Genomic DNA, 19,995 nt, shown 5'->3' with positions numbered 1-19,995 from the left:
GATATTGCTAAAAAAATCCACTCTACCTTTACTGCAATGATGTCATCTGGTTATTGTATTTCAGTATGGTATAACCCATTATCTCACTCATGGCATAGTACGATGATTGAACTTAGCGCAGTAAAGTTGACAGATGACATTGTAGAGAACTGATGATTATAATTCACTTAACTTCTACACTACTGTCTCACTGGCTCAGACATGCAGGCCTTCTAGGCTAGAGTCAACTTATTGAACCAGCCTATGGGGCATATTTTGTAGTCCAACTGGCATTAAGCCATTATATAATAACTTCCATTAAGTCTGTCTTCATTTGAAAACGTAATGCCACTTGACCAATTCTCAAATGCAACTTTCAGGCACAATCATAGTAGATAACTCAGCTACCCATTTTCTTAGGACAACATCTTGGGTACTTATGTTCCTGTTGACTTAGCTTGCAATGGGCTAATAAAAATGCAATTTTCTACATCATAAAAACTGCTTTATTAATTTGATTTTTAGCCAAATAAATTAAGGTTGCTATTATTTACAAATAGATCAACTGGAAAATAACTTCTACTAAACAAACCTATAACATTGTTCTAAGAATTATTATTAATACATATTATTAATACATATACAAATTTCACTCTTTGGTTCTCTTTTCCAACCAATTATAAAATAGATTCCAGCTTCCCCATAAAGTTCTATATTCCTCTGCACTTCCTTTTCAACTTGTACATGGACAATTTTAACAGTCCATAGTTATCTTCATGTTTATTTGTACCATGTATGTACCACATACGCATACTTTTTCAGGTCAGCACATGCATAAGGAAATTGAACTATTAACTATCAGGGATGAATTTTCACTGAATATACTGTATATCTACATGAATTTTCACTGAATATACTGTATGTCTACATGTACATCAGGCTTACGATGAGCAACAGTATGCCAAAAGCATAAGAAGTATCAAGCAAAAAAATAAAATAAAAAAATAGGAAGAGATAAAAAGAAAGAATATTTAGTTTATACTATTTTGTTTACCATTTCTCTCCATATAATTCTATCCTTATGGCCCATTGTTCCTTCCACCATTTTCGTATAGATAGTCCTCATTTAGTGACACCAACTTTGTTGTTAAGCAAAGTGGTCACTAAGTGAAAACTGCAACTGTGATTAAGTTCTTACTTCAGTATTCCTTTGCTTTACGGACCTATGAAAGTCATAAATGTGAAGATAGGTCATAAAAGTTTCTTTTTCATCATTGTTGTAACTGCGAAATGTTGTTAAATGTGGTAATCACTAAATGATTAGCTCACTTCATACACTGCCTTTTGTTCTTTAAGCTTCTTCTTTTTTGAAGATTTTCTCAACTGCCCCCAACCATGACTTTCTCAATTTTGCACTTCTCTTTACCCATTTATTTTTTTCTTCTTCATACACTGACAGCTAATGGGGCACTAGCTATGAAGATCAGGACTAGGATAAACTTTCAACTGGACCTATATGCCTCACCTGCAACAGAAGGGGGAAAGGTCATTGTGCAGGTTCCTATAACGCTTTCCCTCATTTTCACAAAGAAGCTCCCTCATTTGTTCCAGGTTGGAAATCAAGGGTCCAATAAACCAAGTGCAGAAGAGTAAGAGGCTGTGTCCTAGAGAGTTCATGACGAAACTTTGGGAAGACACCTCACTCCCTGAGAATGCTTGGAGTACTGATTTTGAACCAAATGACATTTGATATAACCTTGAAGAAAAAAAGTATGAGTGAACCTCTGCTTATCAGGAATGAGTGTCAAAATGGTCTATTACATAGATACAGATTCCAATAAAGTTGGAAGAGCTTTATTGTCTTCTGGAGTTGGTGACCTTGAGGTCAGGTTATGCAATCTTAAGAAAGCAAAGTTTACTTACCCAGAAATAGGGATTGAGTCTCACACCTGCACAATTTTTTTATAAAAAAACTATTAAACATTTACAGGTAGTCCTTGACTTATGACAGTTCATTTAGTGACTGTTTGAAATTACAACAGCACTGGAAAAAGTGACTTATGACCATTTTTCACACTTTTGACCATTGCAGCATCCCCAGGATCATGTGGTTTACATTCGGATGCTTGACAAGTGGTTCATATTTATGATGATTGCAGTGTCCTGGGGTCATGTGATCACCTTTTGTGACCTTCTGATGAGCAAACTCAAGGGGGAAGCCAGATTTATACTTAACAACGGTGTTAATAATTGGACAGTGATTCACTTAACAAATGTGTCAAGGACAGTCGTAAAATGGGGCAAAACTCAACAAATTTCTCACTTAGCAACAGAAATTTTGGACTTAATTGTGGTCGTACGTCAAAGACTACCTTGTATTTAAAACTGCATTTTGTGGGAATGTGTCAGGAGTTGAACTATTCCTGATTTCAGAGTGTTCTTCTTCCTTACATCAGAGGTTAGTAGTCATGCTTTCCAGATTTTAATATGGGTTTTAGACAAGGAAGTTGTTACTTTGCTCTTATAATTGAATGGAACATAAGAAACTCTTAATTTCTTCATGTAATGTAGTATATAATGAAATACAATTTTGACTTAAAAAGTTAAAAAAAATTGTACAGAATATGTACAATTGTGGAGTTTTTAAGTGCTACTAACTGGAATCTTTTGATAGTATTATGCTAATAGTTTCTAATTAATCTGAAATCTTCAACAAATTCTCTCCAGATGAAGCTTTCAAACCGATGAAGCCAGATGATGTTCACTGTCAATCTGTAATAGCAACTGAAAAACATTCTCTGGTTCTTAAGTTGCCTTGAAATGTCACTTTGGAGAAATAATTAATAGCCTGTGTGAAGTCTCACTGTAAGTGTAGCATAGGAGATACATTTGTGATGAGTAATACTAAAATGAAATTAAAATAGCAAGACAAATCTGAATCTTTCCAAGGAAAGAAAAGTAGCTGCTTAGTCAAGAGGTGTCGGAAGGGGAAAACATTATTACAGCTAAGGATCAGCTTTTCTATCTCAGGGGCTAAGGATGGGATGAAGACAACATTATTGGGACGTGGGAGAAAAGCATAAATGGGCAAGGTAACTTTGTGCAAGCATGAAAAATCTTAGTCAACTAAACTGAATTGAGATTTGGCAGTAAACACTTAGTATAACTAATCATGGAAGCAAACTAGACAGAAACCTGTTGTAATAGATTAGTTCTGATCACGTGCTTAAGAGTATCTAGGCTGCTTCTAAATAATGCCAGTGTGTGGACAAGCCCACATGAAGCCATTCTAGTGCTATTTGTTGAATAGCTTCTTGGGAAAATCATCCAGAATTTGGCTCTTCTCTGGAAGATCCTTTGACAGGAGACAGAACCAAGACATTTAAAATATCTAAATTTAAAATTTTCAGATGAATTAACAATTTTGTTAAAGAGGCCGAGTATGTAACCATGTTCCCCTCTGTCTTATAAATGTATAGATTTATTGTCTACACTTATTAATCCTCTACTTTAATATGACGATGATGGCAAAACAATTTCTTGATATAAGTCCTACTTAAAAAAAAGCAAAAGGCAGGTTAAGTTTGCTTCTAAATGCTATGCTTGTCTCGGTACTACTTCTTGTTTCCTAAATTACTGCTTTAGTTTTAAAATTGTTATATTGTGGTAGTAATGTCTTGTAAGCTGCTGGCAGAACTTGGATCTGAAGTTGGGATACACTTTTTTTTAACAATAATTCTATTAAGATTTTTTTTAAAAAACACACCAATAAAAGATAATGCAAAGATTATACAAAAAAGTGTACAAAAGCAAAACTGTAAACTCCCATTTAGAAAGCAATTTTCTCCACCCATCATGCCAAGTGCATACATAATCTCTTCACCTCATCTTAATTAACAACTATAAAACTCCTCATCCCATAACTCAACTCTAATAGTAGATCAAGTAACATCTTCTTGTCCAATTAGCAGCAAAAAGTCCAAACAGAACTCTAAAATATGAACATTTATCAACATATATAAACCTTAGCATTCTGTGTCTCAACTCTTAGCTGTAAGCAAAACTCCATTTAGAAGAAGGCACAAAAAGATCCCAAGAACCCAATGTAAAGAAACAAAACAAAGTTTTGCATCAAAACCCCCCAAATAATTTCTCCTTTAAAAAAGACAAGCACCAAGATACATTTTCCCATACCAACAATTCCAAAGAAAATCACTCTAAATAGTAACATAACCCATTTAAATAAACATTCCATATCTCACTTCTGGGACAGACATTCCAACAAAAGCTGAGGTCTTTTATTTCAATCATTTCATGTTCTCTCCGCTCCTGCTACCCCCTTACAACTGCACTAAATAAGGCTGGGTAATTGATTGGGATCAGGAGCTGCCCAGAGCTGGTTAGATTTGTGGCTATATTAAATAAATAATGGTTTAGCTTTGGCCACCACTGGGCTAAGGATCAAGGGTTTGCTTTTCAGCCCTTAGGGAAGATTTCTTCAGGGAATTTTTATCACACATTAAAGAGACTCTGTTGTTGCTGCATGCAGTGATAAATTTCCCTGAGAAATAGATAAAGCTGAACAAGAAAAAGAGTTTATTATCCAGATAAATCCAGGATTAAATAATATGGTACTAGGAAATAGAACCATAGCTTGCAGATGCTGTATTGTTTGACATGCTTGCTAATCTATATGAATTTGAAGTTTTCTGCTTAACAACAAATCTGTGATATTTGCATGTTTTAAGAGTGGGAATGCATACTCAATACACCTGCAGACACCCAAATATCAACCCAACTAGTTCTTTTGATGCTTGCCATGTTCTCTGCCACCATTTATAATATGCATTATATTAAAGTAATTTATTTCAGATTATACTACCACTGCCAAATAATGAGACAAGTTGTCATGCTGTAACATGTAGCATGAAAATCCAAGCTTCTCTTATAACCAGGATTCCAAGAATATCTATGCACCACCTGAGTTCTCAAATGCATTCTTAGACAATAAAAAAGGGTAGTTGCAATCCATTGCAATCCACTTCTTAGTGCCTATTTGGCCAGAAAAAAAGAGACAAATGCTAAGACGGAGTATGACGTATTTTCCTTCTTTATCACAGAAGTGTTATAAGACTAATCACAACAGTCTCCCAAATATACCCGCTAATCCTAAAGAATCAGAGTTTAGCAATTTATGGAAGGAAAAAAACAAATGTACATTTGTCACAAAAACAAATAAATCCACCATCTCATAATTTCAGTCCTTCCTTGTCTGTCTCTCTCTGAGTATCTTCAAGAGATATTCCAGAACCACACAAGTATCTTTGACAGAGTGGATGCTGCTTAATTTTAATAGAGAATATAAATGCAATTTTGTTCAAGTTAAAAAGTTCAAACTCAGCAGTAAATGGCTTTATACTTTACAATAAAGTATAAATAAATAAATTGATAATCATTTGAGGGGTTTGGATTGTAATATATATTTCCATCTGCGCAAAAAGACATATCATGCTAGAACAAATGCTTTTAGAGTAGAATAGAATGGGAACTATACAGGGGGATAGGCCTTGACGTACGATCACTTGTTTAGCAACTCAAAGTTACGATGGCACTAAAAAAAACCCGACTGGTACTTCCACTTACAACTGTTTCAGTGACTCTATCATATGATCAAAATTCAGGTGCTTGGCAATCAATATGTATTTGCGTTGGTTGTGGTGTACTAGGGTTATATGATCACCATCTGTTACTTACCCAATTTGCTTCCATTAAGTAACGTCAATGGGGAAAGCTGGATTTACTTAACAATTATGTGATTCACTTAATGACTGTGATGATTCACTTAATGATCACGACAAACAAGATAATAAAGCTGTGCGTGACTCATTTAATGACCACCTCACTTAGCAACAGAGGTTCTGGTCCCAATTATAGTCATACGTCAAGGATTACCTGTAGTTTCAGAAGTATACATATCAATTCAGAAATCATACTGTTCTCCTAAGAATTAATTCATTTCTGCACCACTTTATAAGATTACTCAAAAAGCGTTCATGAATAAGTGGGCATAATCTATTACTGTTATTTTAGAAAGGGTCAATGGAAGAGTCTGAGTTTTTAATCTAAAATCACCTACTGAATTATGATAGAGCTAAGTTTTCATTTGGTTACTTCCTGGTTTCAATCATACATTCCTAGTCTTAAGTGACACCAGCTCTTATCTTCTTACTGACTCCAACCATTATGCAACCTTTGCATTCAAGACAGATTAAATTTGCCTGCACCCTCTCTTGGAGGATGACTTGCTCAATAGTCCTATATTTGGCATTGCCTTCGTCACTTTTGTAGAGCTGAGATGCATCCAAAGAGATGAGAATGAAGAGAAGTTGAATATATCCTGGAAGATGAGGACGATTCATGTGATAACCACACAACAGAACTAATGAGTAACCAATAAGTATGAAGAAAGAGCACAAATAAAATAGAAATGAAAATATATTAGCATACATCATGCACAACTTCAGATAAAAGAGCACATCAAATTACAACTTCTTTCTGATAACTCACTATGATTAGCTAACCTTAACATTATCTTGACAAAGTGTTTGTTTGTAATCTGGCCAAGACAACTTCCATTGTAAATTGTGGAACTGTTGTATTCTAACTGGATACAGTTGCATTTTAACTACCTAAAACTCCATTCTTGCTTCTGTTTCTCAAATAGCCTGCTGGTGTTTTTTTTCTGACTGGGTTGAAATGCAACAACACTGGCATCAACACATAAGCGGTCGTCCAAAATTTGTGCAGTGCATTTTTATTACTTCTCACACACTTAACCATAGTTGTGACTTGGGAATAGCTCACATATTCCTTTCCATCCTTTCTTTTCTTCTTTTCATCGAAATTTCTCTTTTTCCTTCCTAGCATTTCCCAGGATCAGCTTTAGGTTGATATAATTAAGTAAACCCTAGAGCAGTTTTACAAACCTGCTTCTGATATTGCTTTCAATTGTTAGTCAAACTTTGCCCTGAATCTGATGAAGACTGAAGTAACTGTGGTTGGGAGGTTGAACAAGACTAGATCAACATGGATTCCCCTTGTTTCAGTAAGCACTTCTGGAACCAATAACCCTTATATTACCTGGAGCAATTTAAACACAGTTAGATTCATATGGGGGTGGGAAAAGCAGACCGTAAACAGAACTACACCCAAAGTGAGGCTTCATTGAGAGAAAATGGATTCATTCATGACCTCAAATTTCCAGAAAAGGTAAATGCAAAGACAGAAATGCACATGCATATTAGTGTATCGTGTTTATGTTTCTGGTATGCATTTGGAACCAGGACACAAGAAACTATAGCTCATCATAGTTCCATTGACTAGAGTTGGCAAGACACCAATACGTGCTATTTTTGGTTCAACAGTGCTCCAAGCATTAACAGCAAGAAAGGAAAGGGGCACTTACACAGCGTATTAAAACAAATGGATTGCATAGCCAATTTATTGCCTTTGTTGGAATGCTCTCATTAGACTTCGGGTTCAGGCAGGATACATTTGGAAAGCTGGCTATTTTTAAAATTAGTCTGGCCTTGTGGGGCTGAGCATGCTGGCACGGGGAAGCACAGGCAGCAAGGGATGGGAGGGGGCAGAAGTAGGGCAATTACTTACATTGACAACCCTGGTTGTGCCAGTTATATCCCCGCAGACACTTATCACACTTAGTCCCTGTTGTTCCCTGCTTACACTCACAAATTCCTTTTTCATTACAGCGATCATGGACTGAGCCCAAACGGTTACAATTACATTCTGCAGAAACAAGATAACATAACATAAACTCATTGCCAGGGGTACATGGTCATAAGTAATGCATCAATGAAATGGGCAACAAGGTTCACTTTGTAAATATAATGCAGGCTTGAGGCATTTAGGTCTTTTAGCTGATCCTGGGTTTCATTAGCTCCAAGCAGCATACGTAATGGTCAAGTTATGGCCAATGCTGAAATATAATGATTGGTATGATGTAGTTCAACATCAGCTGTTAGGACCATAGATCTCCATCTTTAAACCATTTAAAGATGATGGAAAAGGAAAAAAAAACATGCATGAAAACCTGCTTGTTAATCAGTTTGCGATATTAGCCTTTGACTAAAGGATATCTGTAAATGAGCCACATCATGAATTTAAGGTGGATTCCACCAATCACAGCACCACAAAATCACAGCCCTTTCTTCTTTCCCACAAAAGTGAAGGGATTAAGATTGAAAGAGACGGGGAAAGAAAAGGCCTGATGATATTTTCCCTGTTGTACTTTGACATTAAAAATGAATTCTTATGTGTAAATGGTGGTAACTTAATGAATGATTTTCATGATGGAGTAAAAAGATGGTGTAGAATTAAAACAAGAAATGAAGCCACTGCTGTCTTCAAACATAGTTACTATCCAATCTCATCTTCATGTTTTTTAAGATTTGTTTTAATGAACATCAGATAAGCTAGGCATTTTAAAAAAACTTCAATATATCATCAAGTAAAATACATCTTAAATGACTAAAATAGAGAAAGTAAGGTTCCCTCCTCTCTACATACTGTAGCATTGAATAATTTCTGTACGCAATGGAAAGATACCTTAAGCATTTCCAGAGTAGTCTTTCTTAATAGTCAGAAGGACTAATTTAATTTATCCACAACATTTTAGTGTTTAGAAATTACTGGTACTGGATTTTGGGTTGTTGTTGTTGTTATTATTTACTTGCAGTCAGTGAGATGTTTAGATGGATTTGGAATGTTTATACATCTATCGAGTCCTTTCCAAGGATTATTATTATTTATTTATTCAGGTCCTGTGCTAAGTACATCAGGATATTTTTATCCATTTAAGACTGATTTTTTTTTCAGGTCTTCCTATAATGTTTGGAGTCAGGTTTTCTTTGCTCTTCCTTTTTTTCTCCAGTCATCTGGTGATATTCAACTGATTGTGGTCTTTGCTGGATGTTACTCACTCATGTGGAGCACATGTCCAGCAAAGTGCATTCTTCATTCAAGGCTATTATTATTATTATTAAAATATTAACCTTTCCTACCTTGGAAATCTAAGATAAATAGTAGCAAGACTGAGATTAATATTTAAGAAGATTACTTAGCAGGATTTTAGTTCAAACCTAGTTGTTCCTAAATAGGGACATTGAGGTGGACAATGGTTGACCTTATGCCTATTTTGAAAATAGCACTTATCTCATTAAATATTGCACTGGTTGCAACACTTTTAATTTTAGGTTTAAGAAATATATACTCATATTTGTTCCACCTTTCACCTCTAAATCTCTGAGTAATCCCATTGGAATAGCATAATGATGCCCAGCTATTCATCTCCACCCCGAACCAACCCAGTGATGCCCTCAATGTGATTTCCCGTTGCCTGGAAGCGGTACAGATTTGGATGGGAGAAAACAGGCTTCGACTCAACCCGGCCAAGACTGAGTGACTGTACATACTGTCATCTCGTTTAGTCCAAGAGGTTCCATCTCTGACTATAGGAGGAGAGATGTTACCTCCCATTGATAGAGCACGCAATCTGGGCATCCTCCTAGGTTCACGACTGAAGATCATATTGGAGTCATGGCTAGGGGGGCATTTGCACAGATTCGTCTTATATACCAATTGTGCCCCTTTTTGGACCGAGATGCCCTACGTACAGTCACCCACGCACTCGTTACCTCCCGTATTGATTACTGTAATGCTCTCTACATGGGGCTGCCCTTGAAGACCACCCGGAGGCTTCAGCTGGTGCAGAATGCAGCTGCACGGGTTGTGATGGGAGCACCCCGATACTCCCATATTACACCCCTCCTGCGTGAGCTGCATTGGCTACCAGTTGCCCTCCGGGTGAGATTTAAGGTGCTGGTACTTACCTTTAAAGCCCTACATGGCTTAGGTCCGGGATACTTGCAGGACCATCTGCTGCCGGGAACAAATTCCCATCGTCCAGTACGCTCACACAGAGAAGACCTCCTCAGGGTACCGTCAGCTAGGCAATGTTGGCTGGCGACCCCCAGGGGGAGGGCCTTCTCTGTGGGAGCGCCAGCCCTATGGAATCAGCTCCCCCCTGAGCTTCGGATGGCCCAAAACCTCCAATCCTTTCGTCGCAGCCTCAAAACACTCCTGTTCCACCAGGCTGACCTGGACTGACAGGCATTTTAATTAATTTATATTTAGAATTTTTAATTTATTTTTTAACTATTTAATTTTAATTTATTGCACAGATGATTTCAATTTTATTTTTATCTTGATTTCTGTACTTATTATATGTTTTGTTGTTAGCCGCCCTGAGTCCTTCAGGAGATAGGGCGGGATATAAATCCCATAAATAAATAAATAAATAAATAAATAAATAAATAAATAAATAAATATTAACATTTAGATCAACCCTGATTAAGGGTTGCCCCAGTAAGGAAAGCCATCAGTAGGAAGGAAACAATGAAGGGGAAGCCAATTTTAGGGATTGATTAGGTTGATTAGGTCGCTCGGAAAATGGTGCTCGCTTCTGAGACGAAGCCAAGCAGCCCAGAGACACTGAAGGGCAGAGTACATGATCTTTGCCAGAAGTGGGGTGGGAAGCAGGCAGTGATGGAATTCAGCCAGTTCACACCAGTTCAGTAGAACCGATACCTAACTTTTTGTTGAGTTCGGTGAACCGGTTATGATAAATTTGAGTCTCCACTCCTGCCCTTCCTATCTCTGGTTTTTCAAATTTTTTCTTTAATCTAATGCTGAGGTTTTCTCTCTGGGCTCCTTCCTTCAGCCATTCAGGTCTTGCCGCTTTCATCTCCTCAAGGTGATGGAGGAAGTTCTTCAAAGCACTGATTGAAGCTGAGACCTCCTCCATTACCCTGCAAGCAGAGGCGGGGGGGGCGGAAGGCACGTGATCCGGATGTGCTGTATGGCGGCAACAAGCGGAGGCAGGCTGGGGAAGGCTTCCTTTTCCCCGCCTCTGCTTGCTGCTGCTGTGCAGCATGTCCTTTTTGTATCAAGTAAATGTTAAAGAACGTTAAACAGTATGGCAGCAAAAATCCAGCATAGGGAAAAAAAAACCCTGGTTTTTTTGAGACGCCACATTAGTGTGCATTCACGCGCCTCCAATCCCCTTGCTTGTTGCAAAGCCAGATTGGAGTCTTTGGGATACTCCTTCCAGCCCATTTTGGAGCCAGTCCAAAAGCGAAGGGACTAGTTCCCACCCCACCTGACCACTGCGGGGCTTCATTTCCAAAGACCCTCTGCACAGATTCCAGACAAAACTCTGGGACTGAAAAAAGCAGCAACCAGAGCGAAGGGCTGTTCAAAGGAGGAGGAAGAAGGAGAAAGTGGAAGAAGTCACTACCAAACAAGCAAGGCACGACAGGTGTTGGAGTGTGGTAGGCCTGGCTGTGGGGCCCCTTTGGCATGGTAAGCAGTTGTGGTGTGTATGGTTGAATTGGTTATTAAATTATTTGAATCCCACCACTGGAAGCAGGGGGCCTGAGGAGAGAGTGGAATGTCATTGCAGCATTGTGTGGTTAGTTATATGACCACGGGGATGCTGCAGTTGCCATAACTTTGAAACAGAGTCATATGTATCCTCTCAGTGGCCTTTGTAACTTCAAATGGTTGCTATGTGACAGATTGTAAATGAGGTCTACCTATATATTACACTTTCATTTTTTATCTAAACTAAAATGTCCAGGCATTTGTAACTTTTCCTTGATAATTCTGGTTGCTTTCTTCCTAAAGTTTACCAGTTCCATAGAACTATAGAGTATTCCATGTGGGGCACACATGGATTTTTTTTAAAAAAAGAAATTATAGTATTAGCAATAAAGCTAAAAGAGGCCCTTTCAAAAGTAGCCTTTTAGGAGGCTGTTGGTCATTCCAATGGATGCAACAAAAGCTTGCCTTAATATTTTTTTCCTGTTTGATAATTGAGAAACCAGATTTAATTTATGGCTGTAAATTCCCAATCCCTATTGTCAATAACTGTACAACATTTATCAACTTGTACTGTTTTAATGCAGTTTGAAACAACAGAAGTATTTTTATTGCATCTTCCCTAGATCAGTTTCCTCTTTCATTTAATTCTTGTTATTGGTTTTTCTGGAATTTTTTTCCCTTTAAGAATTTGATTTTGATTACAAATACTCCTGTGTGGATGGAATTTATACTTTGGGGTAATAATAAGTTTGCCTATACTTATTAAGTAGTAAGATCTCAAAGTATTTCTTTTGAATTCATGATGTGTGAAAAGTATTATTATTATTATTATTATTATTATTATTATTATTATTATTGTTGTTGTTGTTGTTGTTGTTGTTGTTATTAAAAAAACATTGTTCCATTTATGTTTGTTTACTGGAATTTGATTACAAATCAGCAAGAGGAGAAGAGGAAAAGCAGAAAGCTAAAAGGTGATAATTCTACACCGCAAATAGAAAAAAGTTTAAGGAGAATTCATTCTAAGTAGCAAATATTACCTGTTGTGCAATTTTTCGGAATCTATGAATTACAAATGACACAGTATGTGATTTGAGAGTTACTATAAATTCAGAATAATAATGTAGCACAGCCTCATTTAGATATCTGTCACTCTACACTACAATCAGGGGATAATTCTTTTTATATAATCTGAACTCCCAAGCCCATAACTAAATGAAAAAGAAAAGTTTTGCCAGGTCTTTTCCAGCTGAAGTAATGCTGAACCACATAATTTTGCTAAAAATGCTGATTGTCCCTCCAGTTTTTCTAGAAAGGATACAACCCGCCAATAATTTAAAACAAGCATTAATGTTAGGATTGCTCTCTATTTTAGAAATATTGTTTATAATACTAAAATTACTCTTTCAACCATGGCTGAACATAAGACTTGCTTTTCAAGTAAAACCATTTTTTTTCCCTAAGAGCCAGTTTAGTCAGCTTTTAGGAATTGTGCAAGCACAACCTCTTACACATTGATGCTTCTGTCATGACTGTGGATGTGCACAATGCACATCAAGTTCCTAGCACTACTTAGATAATAGAAGCTGACCACGGGAACTGGATTTAAAGTTACAGTCCAATGCCATCTGCTTGGAAATATGAACAAAATGAATGTGTGTAAACACAACTAACATAGCGAAGGAGGATCATCAGAAACTAAAATGATAAAAATCTATATTTTAAAAATATTTCATTATTTATAGGACCATGTACATTTTGTATTTTCATGCACTCCAAATAGTTCTTCGGTTTTTAATGAAGTTGCTTGTTTAGATGTCTGTAGACAAGTGCACTCTGATGCTTTCATGTACTGTAATTCTGATCACACACTGCTAAATACATGATAGCTGTTGTCACTGAAACTTACTAAAGGAATGTTGCAAACATTGGATTACAGATTATAATTTAAGCACTGCTATATCCCAAAGGCTTCTAAATTTCATTAAAGCACAGCTTTATTAATGTTTTGAGGTCATTTTGAAACCCATTTCTAAAAATGCAACCAGTGGAATTGTTGAGAATACTTCTCTTCCTGAACATTTCCCTTTTTCTTTTCTTTCATTTGTTTGCTAAACGAAAGTAAAATGTTATTTATTGCCTTGGATAGTGTTTACTTTAGGAAGGATATGTGCTGACTGAAGCAAAGTCAGTATTCTCTTGACTTACAAGTGAGTTTAATCAGGTTCAACAGGACTTATTATCTACTAAGAATCTTGGGATTTCAGGATAGTACATCACAAATCTTTGGTATATACTCAGAAATGCTAAGGCTTAAAAGGATTAATTAATCTCATGATTGCTAAGTCTGTTTATTACAGGTAATCCTCGATTTACAACAATTCACTTAGTGACCATTCAAAGTTACAACAGCCCTGAAAAAAGTGAGTTATGACCATTTTTCATACAACCGTTGCAGCATCCCCATGGTCACATGATCAAAATTTAGATTCTTGGCAACTGACTCATATTTATGATGGTTGCAGTGTCCTGGGGTCATATGATCATCTTTTTTGACCTTCTGACAAGCAAAGCCAATGGGGAAGCCAGATTCATTTAACAACCACATCAATAACTTAACAGCTTCAGTGATTCACTTAACAACTGTGGCAAGAAAGGTCGTAAAATGGGACAATATTCACTTAACAAATGTCCCACTTAGCAACAGACATTTGGGGCTTAATTGTGGCCGTAAGTCAAGGACTACCTGCAATAGCTTCTATTCTTGGTGTAAGCAGATCTATAGAGAAGGTGGGATTCAGCCCTTGCACAAAGGAGCTATAGAGGAAAGGAGGCAGAAATCAGACTACATCATCAGAAGTTGAATGGTTTGGATTAGATTTAAGTCAAATTGTTTCAGGTTCTGAAACAATTGCATCTTATCTTGCTTTAAATGCATTCACTAATCTGTCCATTGCAATAGCACCTTTTTTAAAAAAAATCCCATTTATATCCCGCCCTTCTCTGAAGATTCAGGGCGGCTTACAATCTAAGAAGCACAAATCAATGTAATTAGCAATAGCCTTCATTCTATGTATATGCCTGCTTATTAGGGCTTTCACCCCCCCCCCCGCCCAAGCGGCATTTTTACAAAGTCACCTATTTAATACTAATTATATTCAATTCTTATTTTTTATTTTTCCAAGATAAGTCCTTAAAGCCATTTATGCTATATTGGTGGAGTTTCTCACATTCAACATAACTGAGCTTGAATACCATTAAATCCTCTCTCCTACTGGTAGATCAAGGTGCATTTCTTTTCACTAGGAATTAGAAAGCCAATATGCCTCACCTGTATTAGCTGGTAATAAGTAGATGAGTCTTCTATTTGAGCTATGCATTGAGATGACCAGGTCAAGAAAAGTGGTTGTCATGTTTCTTAATAATTGTACACAATCAATTAATTCAACGAGATACGGTACTTTTTAAAAAATGTTTTCTTGTTGTTAGCTGCGAAGTCGTGTCCGACCCATCGCGACCCTATGGACAACGTTCCTCCAGGCCTTCCTGTCCTCCACCATCTTCTGGACTCCATTTAAGCTCATGCCTACTGCTTCAGTGACACCATCCAGCCACCTCATTCTCTGTCATCCCCTTCTTCTATTGCCCTCAATCTTTCCCAGCATTAGGCTCTTCTCCACTGAGTCCTTCCTTCTCATTAGGTGGCCAAAGTATTTGAGTTTTAGCTTTAGGATCTGGCCTTCTAAAGAGCAGTCAGGGTTGATCTCCTCTAGGACTGACTTCTTTGATCGCCTTGCAGTCCAAGGGACTCGCAGGAGTCTTCTCCAGCACCATAGTTCAAAGGCCTCAATTCTTTGGTGCTCAGCCTTTTTTATGGTCCAAATTTCACTGCCATACATTGCAACTGGGAAGACCATAGCCTTGACTATACGCACTTTTGTTGACAGAGTGATGTCTCTGCTTTTTAGTGTGCTGTCTAGATTTGCCATGACTTTCCTCCCGAGGAGCAAGTGTCTTTTAATTTCTTGGCTACAGTCCCCATCTGCAGTGATCTTGGAGCTCAGGAAAATAAAATCTGTCACTACCTCCATTTCTTCCCCATCTATTTGCCAGGAATTGAGAGGGCCGGATGCCATGAATGTTACCTAGCCTCATTTCAAAAATTGTGGATAAAACATCCCATAATTCAGCACCATTTTCTGTTTTTTTATGAAAGTATCTGAAAATGTATCACATCTTGATTCCTCTCATCAACTTGTTTAATATGCAGATTACTGTGTTTTTATTGTAGAAAATACATTTTTAAAAATGGCTACAATAATGAACCTCGCTGGAAGCAATAAAATGCACTGGAGTGATAGGTACAATTATAATTCAAGCATGAAATGGTGTAATTAAAGTACATTCATAAATAATATACAAATTTTTCTGATGTACAGTTGAAAAAACCATATTTAATGGTTTTCAAGAGATCTTTTTAAAAAGATACCTTGCTATCTAAAATCAACATAATGCTATATTTTTAATAATCTGTATTCCTTAAATGTGTCAGTGTTTAACTTGAAAATATATCATTGATTCCTAGCCAGTGTTTGTAGATAAGTGGTGGTCTGTAGCTCAAGTGTTCGGAGAAGGGCGGGATATAAATGTAATTAAAAAATGCTCTTATGGTAAGATTTCCATTACACTGCATTTAATTAACAGCATTTTATTTCAAGCTCCAAAGAAGTATGCACTATCTTCCACTTACGTCTCCAGAATGCTGTCATATCAAGAAGTAATAATGATCACTGATACCTAATAATGATCACTGATTTAAATTCATGGCAGGATGGCAGTCCAGAAGACCTTCTGATCCATTAAGAAGATTGGAAGGTAGAATGAAGTTCCCAAAGGCGCTTTTTCAGGAGGCAAATGGACTTCCTTGTTTTTCTTTGAAGACGTCTTCAAAAAACAACAAGAATGTCCGGATGCCTTCTGAAAAAGCACCTTTGGGACAACCATATCTGGATGATGGAGAGCCTCCATAGACATGGAGGATGCAGATGATAATAAGGATGGTAGAAGTAGTAATAGTGTTAATAACACCAATTGTTATAGCACATTACGTAGAAAACTTTCTTTACTCTTCAGCTGTAGAAACCAGATAGTTATCAAGCATGTGACAAATTCCAAGTTGGATTTCTACATAGACAACTCTTTTGGGAGGAAAATTGTACTTTGGATATGAAGTTCATCATATATACTTATAGAAATAATAATCATGAGCTGATGGTGAATAGGAGAAAGGGTTTTTACCTATCCTAAAATGGTCTGCATATAGAAGAAGACTCCGTTTCTACAATTAGGTGATCTTGATACTTAGAAATGCAGCATACGTGAAATGGTCCCCTTTTGATGTTATTTCTCTTTGCATTGTGTGTCTATCTGTATTTGGCTGCATCAAAGTGCTGTAAAAGTTGAATTATTCAAAAATCTGTCTAGGGATGAAAAAAACAACAAAAGTGATGGGGAGTGTTTTATAAGAAATATTTTTGGTCAACTTTTTAACTAGTCTTTTTTTAAGGAAGTGGACTTTATAGTTTGCTATTTCTTGTTACTAAAAAGATTTTGCATTCTCTGTACTTGCTTGACAACCCTAAATTTAAGATGATCCTAATCAAAAGAGAAAGATAGAAAAATAAACAGGGAAAAAAGTTCTACATTTGTCATCTTATGATTGCCACCTCCTGCTGAAACCAGTCTTGGAAATCTACCCTCTCCTATAAGATGCGCACATACGATACACTTATATATTTGTGTACCTGCCAAAAGTCATACTCCCCACCCAAGGCAAGATGAATGTTCATAAATTAAGAGCATTACTTGCAAAATTAGGAGCCCAATTTATAAAATTAATTGATTACCCCATCTGAATACAGCAACCTTTCTCCTTCCCACACAAAACACACATAGAAAAATTTATGTATTTCTCTTCCTAAGAGAAATAAATAACAAGGTCATAAAGTTAAGGAGAAGCTGTATTCAGATGGGGTAACTGCTTCTTCTGTTTATCTCAGTGAATGAAGATGTTTTGTTGCTCCAATTACAGCTAATAATTTTGGGGGACCAAGACTTCTTATTTGGGAACACAACTTCTTATTGAGTAAATATGGTTTTAATTTCAATATGGCCTGATATTATATTTATTTTATGTTACTATGAAGCTATCTGACATGGTGCCCACAATTTGCAGCAATTAAATGAGTGTTATTACAAAAGATTAAATTATATGACTGTGCTACAATGTGTGAATCATATAATTTAATGTTGTTGTTGTTGTTAGTTGTGAAGTCGTGTCCGACCCATCGCGACCCTATTGACAATGTTCCTCCAGGCCTTCCTGTCCTCTACCATCTTCTGGAGTCCATTTAAGCTCACGCCTACTGCTTCAGTGACTCCATCCAGCCACCTCATTCTCTGTCGTCCCATTCTTCCATTGCCCTCAATCTTTCCCAGCATTAGGCTCTTCTCCAGTGAGTCCTTCCTTCTCATTAGGTGGCCAAAGTATTTGAGTTTTAGCTTCAGGATCTGGCCTTCTAAAGAGCAGTCAGGGTTGATCTCCTCTAGGACTGACCGGTTTGATCGCCTTGCAGTCCAAGGAACTCGCAGGAGTCTTCTCCAGCACCATAGTTCAAAGGCTTCAATTCTTTGGCGCTCAGCCTTTCTTATGGTCCAGCTTTCATTGCCATACATTGCAACTGGGAAGACCATAGCCTTGACTATATGCACTTTTGTTGACAGGGTGATGTCTCTGCTTTTTAGTGTGCTGTCTAGATTTGCCATGGCTTACCTCCCAAGGAGCAAGCTTCTTTTAATTTCTTGGCTACAGTCCCCATCTGCAGTGATCTTAATACACAGAATCAAATCTTAAGAATATCAGAGATTCCCAAAATAGCAAGTTTCAATCTACTAATTTGAGTTTTGCCTTGGTGTTCAAAAAAACCAAATAGGATAGTTGAATTACCAGTAAAGATTTTTTTTAACAAAATGAAGAAATATTTATCTACAATATTTAATCACGGCTATTCATAACCATATAAACTTCTTACTTAACCCAGCTATGCATTCAGTTCTAAAATCAAACATATTTAATCACAGATCTTCACTGAAAAAGCTTGTTCTGGCTTAGTTGACAAAATTAAAAAGATGGAAACAGTTTACTTGACTACTAATGGATTCCAAATGGCTAAAAACAGGCAGAGAACAAAATGCCAGAATTAGAACATAACTGACCTATGCATACATTTTCATCGTCCAGCTTTGCAGAAGTATTTCTGTAGTAGCCCAGCCTGCACAACTGACAGTGGTACCCTCTAGTGTTGTGTTTACAGCTCACACAAATGAATGTACTGAGCAGATCGATGTAACTGCAGCGGTTGGAGTGGCCGAAGCATTCACAGTCTTGCAAGGAAGAACAAAAATGTATACAAAAGGGTATTCTGTAGTAGACTCTCAGCAATTCACATGTTCTTCTTTTCTCAAAATAAAAAATCATGACACATGAGCAGGTTATGAATGAGCAGCAGGACAATACATTCATGAACATCATGGTAGCATACATGGACAATGACAGGGGCTATGAAGATGGCATCTCTCTTCAGGCAGGAGAGACTGATGAGATATCCATGTCACAGCATTGGGGATAACTTTGTCTAGTCATAGCTCTAATGGAGCTAAAGCATTTATGGTTGTAAGCCTTTTACTAGTTTTGTGTGCACAGATTCCAATAACACAAACTCTGGTGGTTTTGTCAGAAGTTGATACTTGTCTGAGATTTTCTCCTGTTACTTTTGCATTGCTTTGATGACAACTGTAATGCACTGTATTCCAGAAGGTAGCAACATGGTTATCTTCAAAGGTTTGCCCAAAGGTGCTTTTGGAAAAGAAAACTGGAATTCTTTTGCTTGAAGACATTACGCTTCTCATCCAAGAAGCTTTTTCTGTTCTGCAATAGAACTGAAGAAGCTTCTTAGAAGAGAAGTGAAACATCTTCAAACAAAACAAAACAAAAAAAGTCCAGTTGCCTTTTGAAAAAGCACCTTTGGAACAGCCATGACCTGGGTGACTGAAAATCTCCACAGATATTCTTCAAAGATTATATCGTATTTATTATCCGGCAAAAGCACCAAACATGTTTAAGGCCTAGCCTTTGACCAGATGGCAATCATCCAGTAATGTGTAATATTGATTATGGTTCTATGTACCTGCCTTTGAAGACTGTCTAGACCAGGGGTCTTCAAACTTGGCCCTTTTATGACTTGTGGACTTCAACTCCCAGAATTCCTCAGCCAACGTGACTGGCTGAGGCATTCTGGGAGTTGAAGTCCACAAGTCATAAAAGGGCCAAGTTTGAAGACCCCTGGTCTAGACACATCAGTTCAAAATACAGTCAGTCGCTTGCTAAGGAAGACCAGGAATATGATTATTATGGTGTCTGTCCTTAAATGCTCCTGATTCTTTCCTGGGCTCTGTTCAAAAGGGTATGAGCTAAGGAAATATAAAATGTTCCGTCAT

The 19,995-nt window shown here is 37.2% G+C and overlaps 1 protein-coding gene across 2 annotated transcripts in view; it reads right to left on the bottom strand.

The window, feature by feature from the left end:
• The window catches only part of NTNG1 (netrin G1), a gene marked incomplete at its 5' end in the record, with an annotated part of 263,764 nt that overhangs the window by 27,016 nt on the left and 216,753 nt on the right, over positions 1–19,995 (bottom strand). For both annotated transcript variants that reach the window (XM_083360484.1, XM_083360485.1), the window contains one exon: positions 7,648–7,785. In XM_083360484.1, coding sequence (XP_083216610.1) covers positions 7,648–7,785 — 138 coding nt within the window. The remainder of the gene's footprint in view (positions 1–7,647; positions 7,786–19,995) is intronic.

Source organism: Vipera ursinii (assembly GCF_947247035.1).
Source record: "Vipera ursinii genome assembly, chromosome: 3".
Lineage (NCBI taxonomy): Eukaryota > Metazoa > Chordata > Lepidosauria > Squamata > Viperidae > Vipera > Vipera ursinii.
This window is presented reverse-complemented; position numbering and strand designations above follow the sequence as displayed.